At 42.2% G+C, this 17248-nt stretch overlaps 1 protein-coding gene across 1 annotated transcript in view; it reads left to right on the forward strand.

Annotated features, from left to right (window-relative positions):
* The window catches only part of FBXO10 (F-box protein 10), a 52028-nt gene extending 35247 nt beyond the window's left edge, over positions 1 to 16781 (forward strand). The window contains exons 6-11 of the mRNA XM_032214326.1: positions 1502 to 1572; positions 3947 to 4099; positions 4807 to 5082; positions 6000 to 6310; positions 13849 to 14030; positions 15384 to 16781. Coding sequence (XP_032070217.1) covers positions 1502 to 1572; positions 3947 to 4099; positions 4807 to 5082; positions 6000 to 6310; positions 13849 to 14030; positions 15384 to 15561 — 1171 coding nt within the window. The 3' untranslated portion in view covers positions 15562 to 16781. The remainder of the gene's footprint in view (positions 1 to 1501; positions 1573 to 3946; positions 4100 to 4806; positions 5083 to 5999; positions 6311 to 13848; positions 14031 to 15383) is intronic.
* The last annotated feature ends 467 nt before the right edge of the window (positions 16782 to 17248 follow it).

Genomic DNA, 17248 nt, shown 5'->3' on the forward strand with positions numbered 1-17248 from the left:
CTCCCCAAATATTTTCCTTAACGTCCAGTGATGTTTATTAGATAATGCTAAACATTAATGCAGGCCTTTTTCCTATTTCTTTTTAAAATTATTTTTTAAATTAAGTGAGGATGGCAGAACATAGTGCTGTTGCTCATTGCCTTTTTATTATTTATTAGGGTTTTTTATCCTACATTTATTCTTTTTATAAATAAGACAGCAAACTTATCTAATACTCCTTTTGCCGCCTCCCCCCCCCCCAAAATATCAATAGCCTAAGGCAGAACTAGAACTCACAGTCTCTTGGTTTCTAGGTCAGCATCTTAACCGCTACAGCAGACTGGTCCTTCTTTGTCATCAGTCAACTTGGGTTAGCATCCTCACCCAGAAAAAAAGATCTCAGAAGCCTAAAATCTGTTGATTTCTCTCACATGGAAGATTACTCTAAAAGACAAATGGAAAGATAGTGCAGTTGATCATGGTTTCCACAATGGGGTGGGCTCCTGCTTCTTTCCTTGGGAAATCAGTTTGACCCCTTACCCTGAGGTAACTGTGACTATCATCATGAAGATGCCTTTGTGTTGATTGGCAACATGGCAAATGGTTAAGTGTGAATGGAAAGGATTAAAAAAAGATTCTGTATTATCCAGAATCACATCTCTGGGGCTACAAGTGTAGCTCCATACTTTCTGACACCAGAGATGACACCCCCCCCCAAATGGCACCCTCAGAATAAAACAAGTGTTTATTTATGGCAGGGATCAGCCATAGATCAACATGATTCCCCTGAATCTCTGCCCTCCTTTTAAAAAAATGTTCAGTCCCTAGAGACCCTTTTAAAGAATTGAAGTGCATTTTGTAGCTATGAGACAGACTCCCCAAAGTTTGGAATAAGTATTCAATATAATTGTTTTCAAGGTTATCCTTATTTTGAAAATGTACAAAACGGGGTGGGGGAACCCATTCATTTAGAAAGTCGAAAAGAAGATTTGGACATCATGGCTTTTCCCTCCATGCTTAAGAGCTTGCCTTCCTTGTTTTATTGCCCCCCCCTTAATTGCAACCATTCCACTAGAAAATTAATTCAGCTTGACCTGCCTAAAAATCTGATCTATATAAAGGGCTAAGAAGAGAAAGGAACTGGTATAAAAAGGAGATAGTATCGTAATATACTAGTAATAGGATTGCTTTAATAATAGTTGATTGAACAAGCCAGAGGGGCTTTGTTTAGACTAAACACTAAATTATAAACTTTGATCTAAGCTAGGATGGTAAGCCATGCACAATGGAAGCCAAACCACTGGGGAATTGTGAAAAATGTAAATGTAGATGAAGACTGTGAAAAAAATATAAGAAAGCAAGCAAGCAAACATGTCGGAGAAAAAAAATGCTATGGTTTTTTTTTTTTTTGCTATTGCTGCAATTGAATCTCTTGATCTATATAGAACTACTGGGAAACCTTGTCAGCAAGTACATGAATGTCCTATAAAAACTGGCTCTTCTTCCTTTCTTTTTGCTCCAGTGGGAACCATATATTCCAGGGTCTTGCTGCTGGTATAGCTGTGAATGAGAATGGAAGAGGCCAAATCACAGGTACGAAAAGACAACATTTTATATTTGATCTAATAGGATGTCACCCTCAAAGCATTGTATTCTAATTTGAATTGCTGCGTTGCTTCATTCCTTTTGAACCCACATCCTATAAAATAAATAAAGTATTTCGCAAAGGATCTCTTTCTAAACCATAGGTGTCCAACCTTGGCAACTTTAAGACATGTGGACTTCTTGCTGACTGGGGAATTCTGGGACTTGATGTCCACATGTTGGAGTTGCCAAGGTTGGCATCACTGTTCTAAGCCTTACACTAATCCTGCAGGTAAGCAAAGGTTTTTTTCCCCTATCGAAAATTGAAATTAGGAGATGTTATGCTTTCTAAAACCATCTTCTGAGTTCCTGGTTGAAAGCTGCTTGACCTACTTATTTCCTAGCTCACTGATGTTTCGCTTCACTGCCTTTGTTTAGAACAAAGACATGTTGTGATGCTTTCTCTTGTCTGGTTGCCAGCCTCACCTATTGCTTCCTTTGTGAACTTTTGAGGCAGATAGGGGACCTTTTCTAGATGTTCTTTGAACTCTGCCTAGAAAGCAACAGTAGGTATGATTGAAGACATCATGTCAGGTCTGAACAGTTAGCTGTACCTACTCCTGGGAGTAAAGTGCTAAAAATAAGTGCTGTGTGGAGCCCGCAGATGGTGTGTTGCCTGCCTTTACAATTTTGCAAAGGCTACAGGCTGCGTTCCTATCCCAAATTCCCAAATGGTATACCAAGACCAGGGGTGGGTTGCTGCCAGTTCTAACCTCTTCTATGGAAGAGGTTCCACAAATCTACAGTGCCGTTTAGACCTGGTTCCAGCTCCCTCCCCCCGCCCATCTGCACATCATCAAGATGAAGAGCGAGAGAGGAATTCTGGGAGTTGAAGTCCACAAGTCTTAAAGCTATCAAGTTTGAATACCCCTGGTTTTTTTTTTCTAAAGGGTTAGGGGTGCAAGGGTCTTATAACTTGACAGCTTTAAGACTTGCGTGCTTCAATGCAAGAGTTCCTGAACCAACATGACTGGAGGAGGAATTCTGGGAGTTGAAGTCCACAGGTTTTAAAGCTGTCAAGTTTGAACACCCCTGGGTTTTTTTTTCTAAAGGGTTAGAGGTCCAAGGGTCTTGTAACTTGACAGCTTTGAGACTTGCATGCTTCAAATGCCAGAATTTCTGAGCCAACATTTTGGTTGCTAAGCAAGAGTGTTGTTAAGTGAGTTTCACCACATTTTACAAGTTGGCCATGCCCACCCAGTCACATGACTGCCAAGCCACTCCTACCCAGTCACATGGCCAGCAAGCCACTCCTACCTGGTCACATTGCCGGCAAGTCACTCCCACAAAGCAGGCCACACCTACAGAAGAGGTTCTAAAAATTTTTGAAACCCACCACTATTAGGTTTTCAGAACTAGGTCAGAAAAGGAAACCTAATTCCTTTCCCTTTCCTTTCCTTTCCTTTTCCTTTTCCTTCTTTCCCTTTCCCTTTCCCTTTCCTGAAAAAGTAAAAATGCCAGAGTACAGAGTCCTTTTTTGGCTGATAGGGGTGGTGGTGGAGTAGGGGAATGGACAGTTTAAAATGCAAAAGGAGGAAACAAAGATTTGCCCAATATTTTCAGAGATAAGAATTTTTTTTAAGGTATGCAGTGGTGTATTAAGCCTTTGTCAGATTTAAAGAATCCCACCCTCCCAAAATGCCTCTCCCAAATCCCAATATTTTAATTTCCCCCCACTATGAGAGGCTATGAGTATTGACAAATTAGAATTTTTGCTATTCTGTTTTATGGTGTTTCCCTGCTGGTCTTCTCTTGACTGTGGCTGCCACAGAGCTTTGAACTCCACTTTGTAATGATAGGCTAGCCCAGGGGTCAGCAACCCACGGCTCTGGAGTCGCATGTGATTCTTTCATCTCTCTGCTGCGGCTCCCTTTCTCTCAAAATATGCGTCAAAGCCCCCAATGTGTAATACCTGCAGGCACATGATTTATTGAGCTTTTTGGCTGCTGGGAGTGGGAAAATCCAAGAAAAGAAAAGTTTCAGAAGAAAACTGAACATTTAGTTCAACTACATATGCTAGTTCTATGGCCTTTCAGGAAATAATCAGGTACGGGAAGGGTTTTGTGGCTCCTGGCGTTTTCTTTTCTGTGGAAAACAGGTCCAAATGGCTCTTTGAGTGTTTAAGGTTGCCAATCCCTGGGCTAGCCTATCTCTAGCAATCTTAAATAATCAAAATAGTGCAGATTTGGCATAAAGAAAAATGGTATCGAGTTGGCTTGATGGAATTTCCACCTAGGACATCTTTAGAAATCAAACGCTGGATTCTTCTTGAAGATGGCTTTTCAGTAATTCTTCATTGACTGATTTTCCTACCACACTTTAGAAAACGTGATCCGAGAGAACCAATGGGGAGGTGCAGACATCCGGCGTGGGGGAGATCCTGTCCTCAGGAGTAACCTGATCTGCTGTGGCTATTCAGATGGAGTGGTTATCGGAGAACGAGGAAAAGGACTTGTAGAAGGAAACACCATTTATGGCAAGCCTTTTCTAAATCCCCTTTCCAGATGCAATGCGGGATATATTTGAAAAATGCAGGGTTTTTTTTTAATGCTACCTGGAACCATTTTGAGCCTATCAATGTAATTCGAATTTGGCCTGAGTAGCTGCCAATTCTCTTGCAGAACATGAAGATCCAAAAGACATTTTTAATCTAAATTGTATGACATCCTGTGAATTTGGTGCACTGAACACTTAGGTTATCTCATTCTTCTGTGGCTTGTGGTGAAGATAATTGTCACAAGAGCAGGCGGAACTCATGCCTTTTTCCCATGGAGATTTCTCTTCCACACCTGCAGGGTTTCTGAACAAATCTGTGCATGATAAAGTGTTCAAGCCTTCCAATAGCTCAAAATAGGATAAAGACCTCTGGTTTTTGATACCTGAATCCAGCTTTAGAAATGGATGTCTTCCATTCCTGAGCCTCAAGATTTCCGTTGCTAGTAAGCGCAGGATACTTGAGCTGTATTGTATAGAAAGCGAAGAATGTGTGTTTTTGTTTTGTTTTTATAGTTTTCTTATGTATGATGTAGACTGAAGATGGCATTTAATTTCGTTGTATGAGATTTCAATGCAATAAAGTAAGCTAACTAAACTAACTTGAACCAAAATGCTTCTCGGTTCTAGTGCCAAATCTCTGACATAATTTGAAAGGAAACATGACAACTCTCCATGCTTCTCTTGTAGGTAATAAGGGCTGTGGTGTCTGGATAATGTCGTCCAGCCTTCCCCATGTTACCAACAACCAAATAGGGCACAATAGCATCTATGGCATCGCAGTGTTTTGCCGCAAAGACGATGCTAATGATTATCTTGTCAACCAAGGAGGCAATGAGAACTTCAATGAAGAAGGAGAAGCAGTCAACTGGGAGAATGACCTGGAGAGTGAGGATGAACGCTTGACTTCCCAGCGGCCCATCAATGTGGCTCTTGTGGAGTCAAACAACATTAACCATAACGGAGGTGAGTCCTAGCAAAATTGGATACACCAGCTTAATATGAAGGAAACCTTAAAGGGGCTACCACTTAATAATTTGTGCAAAGTCCCTGCAAAAACACAATAATGTAGAGAGCTGTCATAATCCTTTGCAAAACATGTTAGCCTGCTGCATGATACTAGTGCGGATAAACCATATGCTAATTTCTAGTGCACATGGGGGGGTGGGCGGGTTGTTTTCTGCTTTTGATCCAGTTTTAGTCTAAACTGAATAGTAAATAATTTGTAATTATCATTTTATTTTCAATTTTATATGAAGTTGGGGAAGAGTTCATTTAAGTTTCATTGACTGACTTCATATAGGCATTTGGGTTGCCATCTGAAATTGTGTGTATGTGTGTTTGTGTGCGTATGTGTGTGTAGGCCAAGAATTGATAAGGCATGCCAAAGAAAAGATTGCATTTCTTGACTTTTCAGTGAGTCTCAACTGGGGCTATGCAGTTTTCATTGCTGAACTGTGTGAATTGTAATAGAAGCAGAGAGTTAAGCTGTAGACTGTGATGCTGATCTTACAGTAGGGAAGATGATGATGACAATGACTACACTACATACTCTTTGCCTCTTTTTTTGGTTGATTGTAGTGCCTGTACCTTGCTGCCCTATTACTGCACCCAAAGTACACTCAATAGCTGCCTGAAATTCCTTGTTCCTCAGTGATCTCACACCCTGCAATGCACGGCTATGGCTATTTTTTTGCCATTTGGCAAAAAATATTTTTGCATTTGTTCCATTTAAGAAAGGCCAACCATCTATTTTAAATATAGATATCAACTAGGGAATTTATTGAGACTGTATGCCGGTCTACTTCGGCTTTCTCTCCCCGTTTTATTTTTGTTAAGAGAGTTGATTCCCCTCTGTATTCTCTTCTCTTTTTTCCCCATAGCTGCTGGCTTGTATGTCAAAAGCAGCGAAGCTCTGAATATCATTGGAAATGCCATCCACGCCAACCATGACTACGGGGTTGCCGTGTTTCAAAGCTCGCAACTCACCCGAATGACAAATAACAGCATTTCTTGCAATAGCCTTGGGGGAGTCCTGGTGGAAGCCGAGTGCCGGGTGGAACTCCGTGGCAATGGGATCTATGACAACAGCAGCCATGGCATTAGCTCCAAGGGCGATGGGGTCATCACGGAGAATGACGTCCTAGGAAATCAGGGATGTGGCCTCCGACTCTTGCAGGCAGCCGACATGAAGGTGGGTGCTTAAAAAAGGAACAGGCTTATTAGTATAACTAGTAGTATTGCCTCCTTTCTCCAAAAAGGGATGCTCTCATTGTGAAGTTGGCAAGATTAAGGTGGGTGGCTGATTCAAAGTCCCTCCATGAATTTCCCAGCCAGATTGGCAGTTGAAATCATATCTCTGAATCTTGTAATGCTCATCCTCCACTGGATAACATCAGTGAGAAACCTGAGACTCATTTGATGCCGCCACTACTTGGATTTTGGCCAAGATCCATTATTTTCCCAAGAGAAGATGCCAACAAGTAAACATTTTGGACCATTCCTTGGAGGAGAAATGCTTTAGGGAGAATTATTATAGAACATTAATTCTATGCTGGCACCAAGAAATGGTAGGTACAAAGGAGTCAAAAAGGGTTGGATTCTGAGTTGTGTGAATCCTACCACCAAATGCATTGGAAATCTGATTTTGCAGCTCTCCCAATTCCAAGGCTGTGATATAGTTTCATAGCACCAAAGGTGCTTTTCAAAAGGCAATTGGAATTTCTTTGCTTTTTTCCTTGAAGATGTTCCACTTTTCATCCGAGAAGCTTGTTCAGTTCTTGGATGAGAAGCAAAACATCTTCAAGAAAAAAGAAAGAAAATCCAGTTGTCTTTTGAAAAAGCACCTTTGGGGCAACCATGATCTGGATGACTGAGAATCTCCATAGACATATAGTTTCATAGCCTTTTCTTCTATCTCCTAGAACTCTCCTCAACTGCATCAATTTAATCTTGCTGATATAGCTTCCCCTCATTTAGTGGAAGGAAATGCAAAAATTAGCATTAATCCTAAAATAAAGAACAATTGTCCTCCCCTGTCATTAAAAATCAGATAATGTCCCATCCTTCCTCAGTAATATATATATAAGGAACCTTTGTCATGGGGGAGAATTTACTCACTGACAAATATTTATTTTATTTTATTTATTTTATTAACCACATTTATATGCCGCCCAATCCCAAAGGACTCTGGGGGGCTTACAAAAATAAAGAGAAAGAAAAAAAACCCCACATAACAAAACACAAACGAAAGAATGGTTTAAAACAGCAACATCTCATACATTCTTTCTAATCGGGGCTGGACCTCAACAGTGAGGTCAACAGCCCCAGGCCTGCTGGAACAGCCAAGTTTTTACAGCTTTCCTGAAGGCCATGAGAGTGGGTATGGTCCGGATCTCTGGGCATAGCTGGTTCCAAAGAGTCGGAGCAGCCACAGAGAAGGCTGTCCTCCGAGGGCCCGCCAGCCGACACTGTCTGGCTGATGGCATCTGAAGGAGGCCCAGTCTGTGGGATCTTACTGGCCGCGGGGAGGTATGTGGCAGTAGGCAGTCTCGAAGGTACTCTGGCTCTAAGTCATGTAGGGCTTTAAAGGTGATAACCAACACCTTGAATTGCGTCCGGAGACCAATTGGTAGCCAGTGCAGCTCGTGGAGGACAGGTATAACGTGGGTGTACCTTGGTGCACCCAATATCGCTCGCACGGCTGCATTCTGGACTAACTGCAGTCTCCGAACGCTTTTCAAGGGTAGCCCCATGTAGAGCGCATTGCAATAATCTAGCCTCGAGGTGACAAGGGTGTGAGTGGCCGTTTGAAGTGCCTCCCGATCCAAATAGGGCCACAATTGGTGCACCAGACGTACTTGTGCAAAGGCCCCCCTGGTCACAGCCGATAGATGATGTTCCAGTTTCAGCTGCGAATACAGGAGGACCCTCAAATTGCGGACCCTCTCTGAGGGACGTAAATTTTCACGTCCCAGGGTTAAGGATGGACTGTCTAAGCAGTCCTTCAGGGGCAGCATCCAAAGCCACTCAGTCTTATCGGGATTGAGCACAAGTTTGTTCACCCACATCCAGATCCTAACAGCCTCCAGGCATCGGCACATCCTGTCCGCCACTACACTGAGCTGGCAAGGGGCAGAAAGATACAGTTGAGTATCATCCGCGTATTGATGGTACTTTACCCCGTGCTCTCGCATGATCTCACCCAGCGGCTTCATGTAGATGTTAAATAGGAGGGGGAACAAGACCGAGCCCTGTGGCACACCACATTTGAGGGGACCTTTGCCCCCCCCCGACCAATACCGACTGCGACCTGTCAGAGAGGTAAGAGGAGAACCACCGTAAAATGGTGCCTCTCACTCCCACCTCCCCTAGGCGTCGCAGAAGGATACCATGGTCGATGGTATCGAAGGCCGCTGAAAGGTCAAGAAGCACCAGGATAGAGGAATGTCCTCTATCCCTGGCCCGCCAGAGATCATCGGTCAGGGCGACCAAAGCAGTTTCCGTGCTGTACCCAGGCCTGAAACCGGACTGAAAGGAGTCTAGATAATCCATTTCATTCAAGGTCCGTCGGAGTTGAAGCGCCACCACCTTCTCAACAACCTTCCCTAAAAAAGGAAGGTTGGAGACAGGATGATACTTTGGTGTCATGGAGCACCTGAAACCGATCTGGGCACATTTCTGAGAGTGGGACTCCTCCCTCCTGGCCCAGCCAGGTTTCGGTTATACATGCCAGGCCTGCTTCTTCGTCTAATATTAAATCCCGGACGAGGGGAGCTTTGTTCACAACCGACCTGGCATTTAGCAGCAACAACCTGAGACCAGGGCCCTGTACTCCTCTGCCACCAGGTCCTTGAGTTGAGCTTGAGGGGCCGGAACAAGGAATCGCTGTAATGTAGCGAGTCCTTCTTCCCCGGTAATGGCTAGCCCTATAGCTCCCGTCATATCTGCCCCTCCCAGTCGTAACCAAAATGCTCTGATATCCCCTCATCCCCGTAGACCCCCCCTCCCCCATGGCCCCCATTCTTCCCGGCAGGCCACGTGTACCATTCACTCCAGGGCGGGAGACGAGTCTGGGCCCCCATCCACTTCTGCTTCTGCACTAGTTGCTAGAACAGGCATACTGCCTGCATATATGTATTTTCCAGAAGGCAAATAGGTAAGGATGTTCCTTGTTGCCACATTTATTCACCTCCCCGTGATTTCCTACAAAATCCCATCTAGTATTTGTCTGTCTGGCAGGGACTTCTGGTGGACCAAACTGTAGCCACTTACCCTTTATTTTTCTCCTAAGAATGTGACATGGACAAAAACATTATTGTGAGGACAGAAGGAGCATGGGAAATAAAGCTGATGCTAGATGAGAGGTGGGTTGCTGCCAGTTTGCACCAGTTCAAGTGAACCGGTAGTGGAAATTGTGACTGGGTTGCCGACTTGTAGGGACGGCAGGCTCTCCATGCCCCCGAACAGGTTTCCTGGTTGCTGCAGCATGTTTTTCTGATATTTTTTATGTTCTGCGCATGCACAGACCTATTTACAGGCAACTGCGCATGCGCATGGAGTGAACCAGTAGTAATGCTGGCAGAAACCCACTGCTGTGCTAGATACTGATGTTTGGCTTCTCAACATGCCAACTGGTAATGTTAAAAGTCAAGCAGGGCAATGATAGAGCTATGGGATATGCCCTGAGTACATTTGTCCCCTTGAACAATAGATAAAGGCCCCCCAGGTGGCAATTAAATTTCTCAACAAGCCCCATGGGAAACTGGGACTGTTGCAGAGAGCCGAACCAATAGGGGCACCATTGCAGTCCATATAGAGACAACCAAAGGGTCAGGTGTAGCTGATAGGTTGTAACGGGCTGGAAGTGGCCCACAGGCCATAGAGTGCTCAGGTCTGCTTTTGGGCAGGAAAAAGAAAAACACTTGATTAACATTTTGCAACCGTAGTGATGCTCCAACTTTTTCAATACGCCTTACATGTTTCTATGTATTGAAGTATTTTAAGAATATAGGAAATTCTTTAAATGGCAGGAGAGGATCAGAGTCTTGAGCTCTTATTCTGCCTGGACAACCTAATCAGAGTTTTTAAAATGGTCCCATGTCCTGCAGTTCTGCCTACAGATTGAGAAATAGCTGATTGCCAGTTCCTGTGAAAACACATTTTTCCAAAGGAATTACAGAACTATTTTTCTTCCCTTCAAAAATCCATTTGTGAGGCTTCCGGGGGGGCGGAGCCTGTCGCCGAGGAGGGCTCAACCGAGCTCCTCTCAGAGATCTGGTCTGTATATCTAAATAAGATCATAGATATCACCCCTTTTTGGCTATAAAGGGGCAGGGAGTAGCTCTGTGTGCTAGGGTCTATTCGTAATTCACAGCCTTTCTCTTTTTTTTTGGCTGTGGACAGAGATTAGATCCAGCGTGAGCGGAGCTTTTATCTCCAGCCAGTTCTTCTCAGCTGCTTTTTTTTGCAGCCCCAGACAGGCGATTTCCCCCCCCCCCAGGACAAAGCAAAGTTGTTTGAAGCTAGGATTAATACGGGCGGGTCCCACTCCTGTGAGATTTATGCTTTTATTACTATCTTAAATACCAGCACCATTTGTCTTAGAGGCTTCTTTGTTTAAACGGACTTCAAAATGGCGATTTCTCTCCGTTGGTGACTGATAGGGGATGTACGTAGCTGGTTTTACCTTCCTGCAGACCGCTCCTTAACAAGATAAATTTTTTTTGTTTTTTTGGAAACAGAGGGGAGCGAAAGCGCTGTTTATTTGTTTATTTATAATGGCACCCAGGTCAAAATCGAAGCGTCTCTCTACAAATGTGCCTAAAGAATCTATGAATGAACTTAAAGAATTTACACTGGAATCGCAGCCCTTGTCTCCTACGCCCTCTACTGGAGAATTCTTAACACAGGAATTTTTCTTTAAAATGTTTAATGATTTTAAACAAGAAATTAAGGAATTTGTATTGGAGCTATATGGTGATTTAAAGTCTAAAATTGACCAAATGAAGGCGAATACGTTTGCAGCCGTGTCTGCCCTGTCAGATTATACCGCTGAAATAGAGAATAAATTGGAAAGCTTGGAGGAGGCTAATTCTAATTTGACTACTAATATTCAAATATTACAACAAAAAATTAGAGACACTCAAGAACAGCTCGTTATGATAAACTTTAATAAGAAGGCATTCGCAATAAGAGTCAGAGGATTCCGCGAAAAGGAGCGAGAGAATCTGAAACAGACCTTTGTTGAAGCCCTCAGCCATGCGGTGGGAAGCCCGGGACTTAACTTTGATTGGCAGATTCGGAAAATCTATCGCCAGAATTCGTTGGTAGCGGAACAGCGACAGCTCCCGAGGGACATAATTATATATTTCTCCACAAAAGAATCCAGAAACGCGATCATGCAAAAATTTTACAATAATAGTTTGAGAGTTGATGGCCAGGACTTGATTGTCTTCAAAGAAATACCATTTCAGATGTTGAGAGCAAGAAGAGACTATGCTTTTTTAACTAAAGAGCTTAGAAATCATCAGATTCAATATAAATGGGAGGCCCCAGCCGGCATTACGGTCACATTTGAGAATCAAAGACTTCGTCTCAATTCTGTTTCGGAGGCTCGAGATTTCTATTACAAGACTTTGAAGGCGGGACTTCCTGATTCACTTGGAAAAGAGGAGAGACAAGCCGAAGGAGAAGGCAAGCAACAGACCACATGGCTGCAAGATGGAGGGGGTAGCTCCCCCTCCCTCGGAGAAGCAGAAAAGCGGAGTTTGAAGATTTAGACATTCTAAAATATTCGCCAAAGTTGTGGATTGAATGGGGGTTTGCGACCTCTCTCCGGTAGAAAAAGCGGAATCTATTGGTGGGGTGATACTGAATGTATATATGTAAAATGCATGCAGAATGATTTACGCTGTTTAAATCTTCTTAGAAGGGAAAGTTTGAAGAGATTATTTTAAAATAGAAGGTAAACTGATTCTTGTTGAAACTATTATTTGAATATGTGGAATGATCTATGCTATTTAATTTTTATTAGAAGGGAAAGCTTGGTGAAATTATTTTGAGCTAGATTTTAAACTAATGTCTGTATAAATTTGATAGTGGCAAATATCAGAGAAGCAAGGGATGAGGGTAAAATGCATGCGGAATGATTTACGTATATTGGTGGGGTGATACTGAATGTATATATGTAAAATGAATGCAGAATGATTTATGTTGTTTAAATTCTGTTAGAAGGGAAAGCTGGATGAGATTACTTTAAAACAGAAGGTAAACTGATTCTTGTTGAAAGTATTATTTGAATATGTGGAATGATCTATGCTATTTAATTTTTATTAGAAGGGAAAGCTTGGTGAAATTATTTTGAGCTAAATTTTAAACTAATGTCTGCATAAATTTGATAGTGGTAAATATCAGAGAAGCAAGGGATGAGGGCAAAATGCATGCGGAATGATTTACGTTGTTTAAATCCTATTAGAAGGGAAAGTTGGTCGGGATCATTTTAAGATAGAATGCAAACTGATTTTTGTGTAAAGTAATACTTGATCCACGCTGCTTAAATTTTACTAAGAAGGGAAAGTTTGGTCAGATTATTTTGAATTACTGTTTGAAATTAAGGTTAAGAAAGATTATTTACGCTGTTTAAATCCTATTAGAAGGGAAAGTTTGATTATTCTTCTGTAAAGTAATATTTGAATATGTGGAATGATCCACGCTGCTTAAATTTTACTAGAAGGGATTATTTTTGAGCTAGATTGTATATTGATGTCTATACAAATTTGGATAAATGTTTATCTGAATACAAGGTTAAGGAAGAGGAATGGGAGAGTCTATAGGAGGCCGGGGTAAATAACAAAGAAGCAAGAGACGAGAATAAAATATAGATAGAATGACTTATACTATTTAAGCATAGATAAAGATGGGGGGCTGAGCTTAACACAAAGAGTTTCTTTTTTTTTCTTTTTTCTTTGTTCTTTTCTTTTTTTTTCTGTTTTTTTTTCCCTTAATATATTACTTTTATTTTTAATCCATACGAACATAAGATACTTTAGATAGAAGGCAGTGCCAGGTGTGGGCCCTGGGAAGTCGGGAGGAGTAGGGATGGGGATTTATGGGGGGTGGGTGGGTGGGTGTTAACATAGTCTCAATAAGAACAAGAATGCACTTATATACGGTTGTTCTTTTTTTTTTTTTTTTCCTTTTTTTTCTCTTTTCTTTCTTTATATTTTTTTTTCCTTGGTTTATTTTACTTTTTATCAGATTATAATAAACAACACTTGAATAAAGGAATACACCAAGGAGGGAGGTAGAGGGAAAGAGGAGGGAGGAGTAAGGAAGGAGTAAGGGGAATGTAAGGAGGGCGTGTTGGGAGTAAGGGGAGAAGGAAGGTTTGAGGGGAAAGGGAAGTAGGAGGGGAGCGTTAGAGGGAGGAAAGTAAAGTTGGAGGGGGTAGATGGGGTGTATGGAGGATGGAAGTGTCAGGTGGGGTTGTGAATGATGAGTTGTGTTTTCTTTTTTAATTTTTTTTTATTTCTTTTTTTTTTTTTTCTTATAGCAAATACCCTGTATATAAGTGATTGTAAAATGGAACGTGAAAATGAATAAAATATATTTTAAAAAAAAATCCATTTGTGAGATAACTGTTTCTTGCTTGAATTAAATTTGATAGCCAACTGGCCCTTCATATTCACTGTGAAAAGGAATAACATGTTACTGTCCTGTTATGCACTCCAGGTAACCAAGAACAGAATCCACTCCTTGCGAGGTTACGGGATTGAGATGCTTGATCAAACAAAGGCTTTAGTACAAGATAACTTGATTTTTCAAGGGAAGAGCAAAAAGACTATTTTACAGCAAGTGTCCAGCATGGAAGATTGTGTCATTCAGAATAATAAGATCCTTGCTTTCAGAAAAAAGTAAGTTTGGCGATATTTCAGTAAGAGAAAAGCTCTGTCAGTGGTAGTTCTGGACTGAGGATTAATGGATTAAATTATCATGACAATATAACAGGAACTTGTAATTTGTTTCTTTATTGAATAATATTTGCAACCCACCCCAAATCTCAAAGGATACTAGGTAGTACACTGGTGATTCTTGTTTACCAACCACTCGCTCAGCAACCATTTGAAGTTGCAGTGACATTAAATGAGTAGTACTTACAACTGGGCCTTAGAATTTCAGTCATTGTACCATCTCTGCAATCACCTGATTATCATTTGCACTCTTCCCTGATAGCTTCTCATAAGCAAAGTCAATGGGAAAGCCAACAGGTAAGGTCACAAGTCTTTCTGGTAAGTCTCACAGTCTCCCTGGGCTCTTGTGCCACCACTCCATTCATTCACCAGTCTTGGGTGGTGCTGCTGCCGCATAACGCCCCCCTCCCAAGGTTTCCCCTAGCCTCCTCTATTCCCCCCTGCAGACTCCACCCTCCAGAGCTCCTGTGCAAAATATTTCTTGGAATTCACTCATCTAGCCTGGGTGATTGCCTTTTTAAGTCTCCCAGATCCAGGGCTAATGAACCAGAATCAAGTCAAGAAGCTTTTCGTGGATTCTGAAGTTCAGTTTGCAGATAGTAGGTGATGTTCTTGGGAGTTCTGTTGGGGCGATAGCGCGAAACTCTTTGCACAGAAGTCAAAAGATATATGGTGAAGAGAAGTTGAATTCTGCTTGGTGTGTTATTGTTGATGATGATGTTATTTCAATGGGTATATGCCTTTCCTTTCCTGAACTACGATGGTAGTCAGCATTTTGTTAAAACCATCTGTGTATAGCTGGATCAAAGATAAAGAAACTTACAGGTTTTTCAATTCTTTTTTTGCTTTTCAAAGCAGAAACTCTAAGACAGCAGTTACAAATAGTTAGAACTGTAAGCACTGTATCCTAAGATATTTGGCAGACATAGTAGCATTCTGCCGCTTGTTGCATAGCAAGTGTCAAAAAAGATTGTAATTTCATCGTTGGCACTAAACACTGATTGAGAGCAGTTCTTGCCTCCTTTAGAAAGGCAAGTTCAGACTTTGCAAAGCACCATTCTTGCCAAAGCAATATTTATTCAGTTGGGTGTGCATTATTATCTTGCCTAGTAACTTCAACTGATACTGGCTGGTAATGAAAATTGTACTCTCACGTGTCTCAAACTTACTAAGCTTAGAAAATTCGAGCTATAAAATGAATTCTTTCCTGACATAGGTTTTCTTAAATGCAGACCAAGTATATTTCCTGTACCGTATGAAGGAAGGACCAATGACTGTGGTATTTCTGTTCTTCAGATCTGATGTTGCCTGGACCTTAGAGAACCCTCCAGCCAGGCCCCACATTGAAGAATCGTCTCGAGGGGTGTCAACAGCTGGAAGCAGCCAGAAAGGATCAAATGTGACAGCCAGGATAGCTGCTAGAGTAGATGGGGGTTGTCATAACAATGGTAGTATCTTCTGCACTATTCTGTGAGGGTTTGCAGATTTGCCTCCATCTTCCTGATTATGTTCACTGCAATATTGAACAAATTCGCATTCAAATGTTTTTCAGCTGACTGGCTAGCATTGTGAGCACATAAGAATTAATGGGAATGAGCCTGGAGCCAGCTAAAACCTTGTCCAGCTGACTATGCCCTATTGAGTGTTTTGAAAGCTTGCCTCAGCTTTCACATCTGCATCCTTGTATCAGGCCCAAGTTCATTCCTTAGAAAATGGTATTTTTGCAGCATCAAAAAATATGCTTGCTTCTTATGCCTGCTTATTCCTTTCCTTTGTCGACCTGATTATTCAGAATTACGTCTAAGGGAGGGGATTGATCTAATAACAAAGGCATTTGAGGGTCATCTACTTGCATTTTTGCCTCATACGGATTTTCAGAAGGAATAGTTGCAAAGAAGGGGAAGAGGGAGGCTGCTTTCTGTGTCAGGTATTAAATTCCCAGATAATTTTTTACCTTCCTTTCTTCTGTTTCAGTTCACACCTTTCAATGTGGCCCAAAGTAGGAGTGAAGTGCAAGCAATATTATCAGAAGGAATTGTATCCATTCTTACAAATACAACATCACTTGCTATTTATATAATGTGTAGGTGAGGAGTGGGTGGGGATTCACTTAAGCTTACATTCTTAGTGATTTGCCAAAAAGCCACTTAGTTTAATGTCAGTGAAATCCTGGGTGCCTTGACCTATTTGTTGGCCTGCTTGGCATCACTACCTTGACATTGGCTGTTGTGTATGATTGTTATCTCCCCTCTGGTGCCTTCTAGATATGCTGAACGTATCATCCACAGCAGCATGTTTTTGCAATGATTGGAGTTGTCATCCAATACACACAGAGGGAACATATATAATTTATCGAGGAGTAAATCTCATTGCAAATAGCAGAGCAGAGTTACCAGTAAATATATGAACATTGTTTAAGGTTCTAGAGCAGTGATAGCTAACCTTTTTCGCCTCGCGTACTGAAATTGCGCACACAGAACAGCAATGTGCCCTGCACATGTGCACACAACCCCCTGCGCTCCCCTCTCACGCCCATGCAATACATGACCCCTCCTGCACCCCATTTTGAGCCTCCCTGAAGCACAGCCAGCTCCAATTGAACTGAGTCTAAAAAGCGGGAGCATGCTCCTCAGAGGTGATAACATCACTTTGGTAGACTCAGTTCTGTTAGTTACTGACTGAGTTAACCCATGCATGACCGCTGTCTCCACCTGCCCAGAGAAGGGGCGTATCAGGTAAGAACCAACGCCCCATTTTGGGCCTAGCAGTCCTCCCTGAAGCCTCCTGAAATGGAAAATGGAGGGTGGAGGTGCCACATTTTGCCCACATGCGCCTGTGACCCTCCCTCGTCCCCTGCCCATGCATGCACACATCTCCCACATGCACAGCAAAGACCCAAAAATTAGCTGGCCGACGGGAGGCGTGCGTGCATGCATGGTGGAGCTGAGCTGGGTGACGGCCCGCATCCCTGCAGAGAGGGCTCCGCATGCCAACTGTGGCACACGTGGTTCGCCATCGTGGTTCTAGAGTATTAGATCAGGAATATGGCAAAATGTATGTAAAATTGCATAAAGCAGAGATAAATTAGAACTCTTTTCAAAATACAGTAGGGGGGGTTAGGAAGAAAATAAGATCCCTCCAAACGGAATGGTGTTTTGAGT

This window comes from Thamnophis elegans, chromosome 3 (assembly GCF_009769535.1).
Source record: "Thamnophis elegans isolate rThaEle1 chromosome 3, rThaEle1.pri, whole genome shotgun sequence".
Taxonomy (NCBI): Eukaryota; Metazoa; Chordata; class Lepidosauria; order Squamata; family Colubridae; genus Thamnophis; species Thamnophis elegans.